The sequence below is a fragment of the Chondrus crispus genome, genomic scaffold (genome assembly GCF_000350225.1).
Source record: "Chondrus crispus Stackhouse genomic scaffold, scaffold_44, whole genome shotgun sequence".
In the NCBI taxonomy this organism is placed as follows: domain Eukaryota; phylum Rhodophyta; class Florideophyceae; order Gigartinales; family Gigartinaceae; genus Chondrus; species Chondrus crispus.
The window spans coordinates 93,142-94,465 of record NW_005179353.1 but is presented as its reverse complement, the minus strand read 5'-3'; the positions used below and the strand labels follow the sequence as shown (position 1 = coordinate 94,465).

The 1,324-nt window shown below is 54.2% G+C and overlaps 1 protein-coding gene; it reads right to left on the bottom strand.

Moving 5' to 3' along the window:
• CHC_T00006513001 (hypothetical protein) lies at positions 1-281 on the bottom strand. XM_005718966.1 is given in 2 exon segments: positions 1-95; positions 96-281. The coding sequence occupies 1 exon segment, from the start codon at positions 279-281 to the stop codon at positions 96-98; it is 186 nt and encodes a 61-aa protein (XP_005719023.1). The 3' UTR covers positions 1-95.
• Positions 282-1,324: the final 1,043 nt, after the last annotated feature.

Here is a 1,324-nt window from a genome sequence, read left to right as displayed (position 1 = left end):
TGGTGCGAGTGGTATGTTTTACATTGGCGATGGTGGCACGCCAGGAAATGATTTTGAATCAAAACTCCGGATGAGCACTGCTGTATGACGCACAACTAGAATGAGAAAAGCGTGCCCTTGGCTGCTCTATGGTAGATGCAACTACTAATTGTTCGACTAAGTGGACGAAGCTGCCGGGAATAGACACGGAGAGTTGCCGCAGCGCTCAACGCTTCAGGACTCGACAACGGATGCGTTTCCCCCTTGGAAGACCGCGTCCCGTGACGAATGCACACCTCCATCTTTACCGGGGGAAAATAAAAACGGACAGATGAGAAGACTATCGCCGCCCTGCGTGGATGACGGCCATTTGCTGCTTGTGTGAGATCTTCTTTTTGGAATGCTTGACGGTTCTCTCCGCGGCGGCGGCAAGGCGGTCGAGAACGGTCAAGGTTTGCGGGCGAGCGGAGGTAAATGAGGGGAAAGGGGTGTTGGCAGCAAAGCCGGCAAGGCTGATATGTGGGGTAGACATTCTGAGAAAGAGAGATGGGGAGTTGGGGTTGGAGGAGGAAGCTGGAGAAAGAAAGCGGGAGGAGGAAGGCGGGAGGAGGAAGGCGGGAGGAGGAAGGTGAGGGACGATGGTGAGCAAGACATATAAATACAGAGCGGGCATCGGGCGGCGGGTGAAAGGTCAATCAGGATAGAATGCGTAACCAATGGACTGAGAGTTGGAGATACGCCACCCGGAGATGGGAGCTGGATGCCAGCGTTGTCACCACAAGAGCAAATGTGGTACGGTAAATGTTGTCTGGGAAGGCGGATGGATGGAGGGGTGCGCGACATCCCGCCATTCCAAAGCACTGCGACAAATGCACCATATCTTGGTCTAATCATCGCTGCCCGCAACCATCGCTGCCCGCAATTGCGAGCACATCAGTCTTCGCCTGAAGACCCATAAACGTACCCTTGCAGCAGACTCTACAATATCTGCTATTGCTCTCGATGCTATCGATATGCAGTCTGTCGAGGTGCAAGTACTGTAATATTCACATTTACATGCTGACCAACTCACAGCCTCAAGCCACTTCGTCACTACCCATGCCCTCGCTACTACTACTTCCCTTGCCCGCAGCCATATCTTCCACAAATGCCACTCTCCGACCCCCGCTTCCATCGTCCAGTGCCGTGCAAGTCAGCCCTGCTGGGTCCTTGATGTCCAACCTCTCCATCATCTTTGCTGCCAAGCTACTATAGATCACGGGCACCCCTTCCGTCCTCGTCCGCCTCTTCATCAAAGATAATGCTGCTCCTCCGGCTCCCGTGAGGGCGACCAGCACGCAAAGCA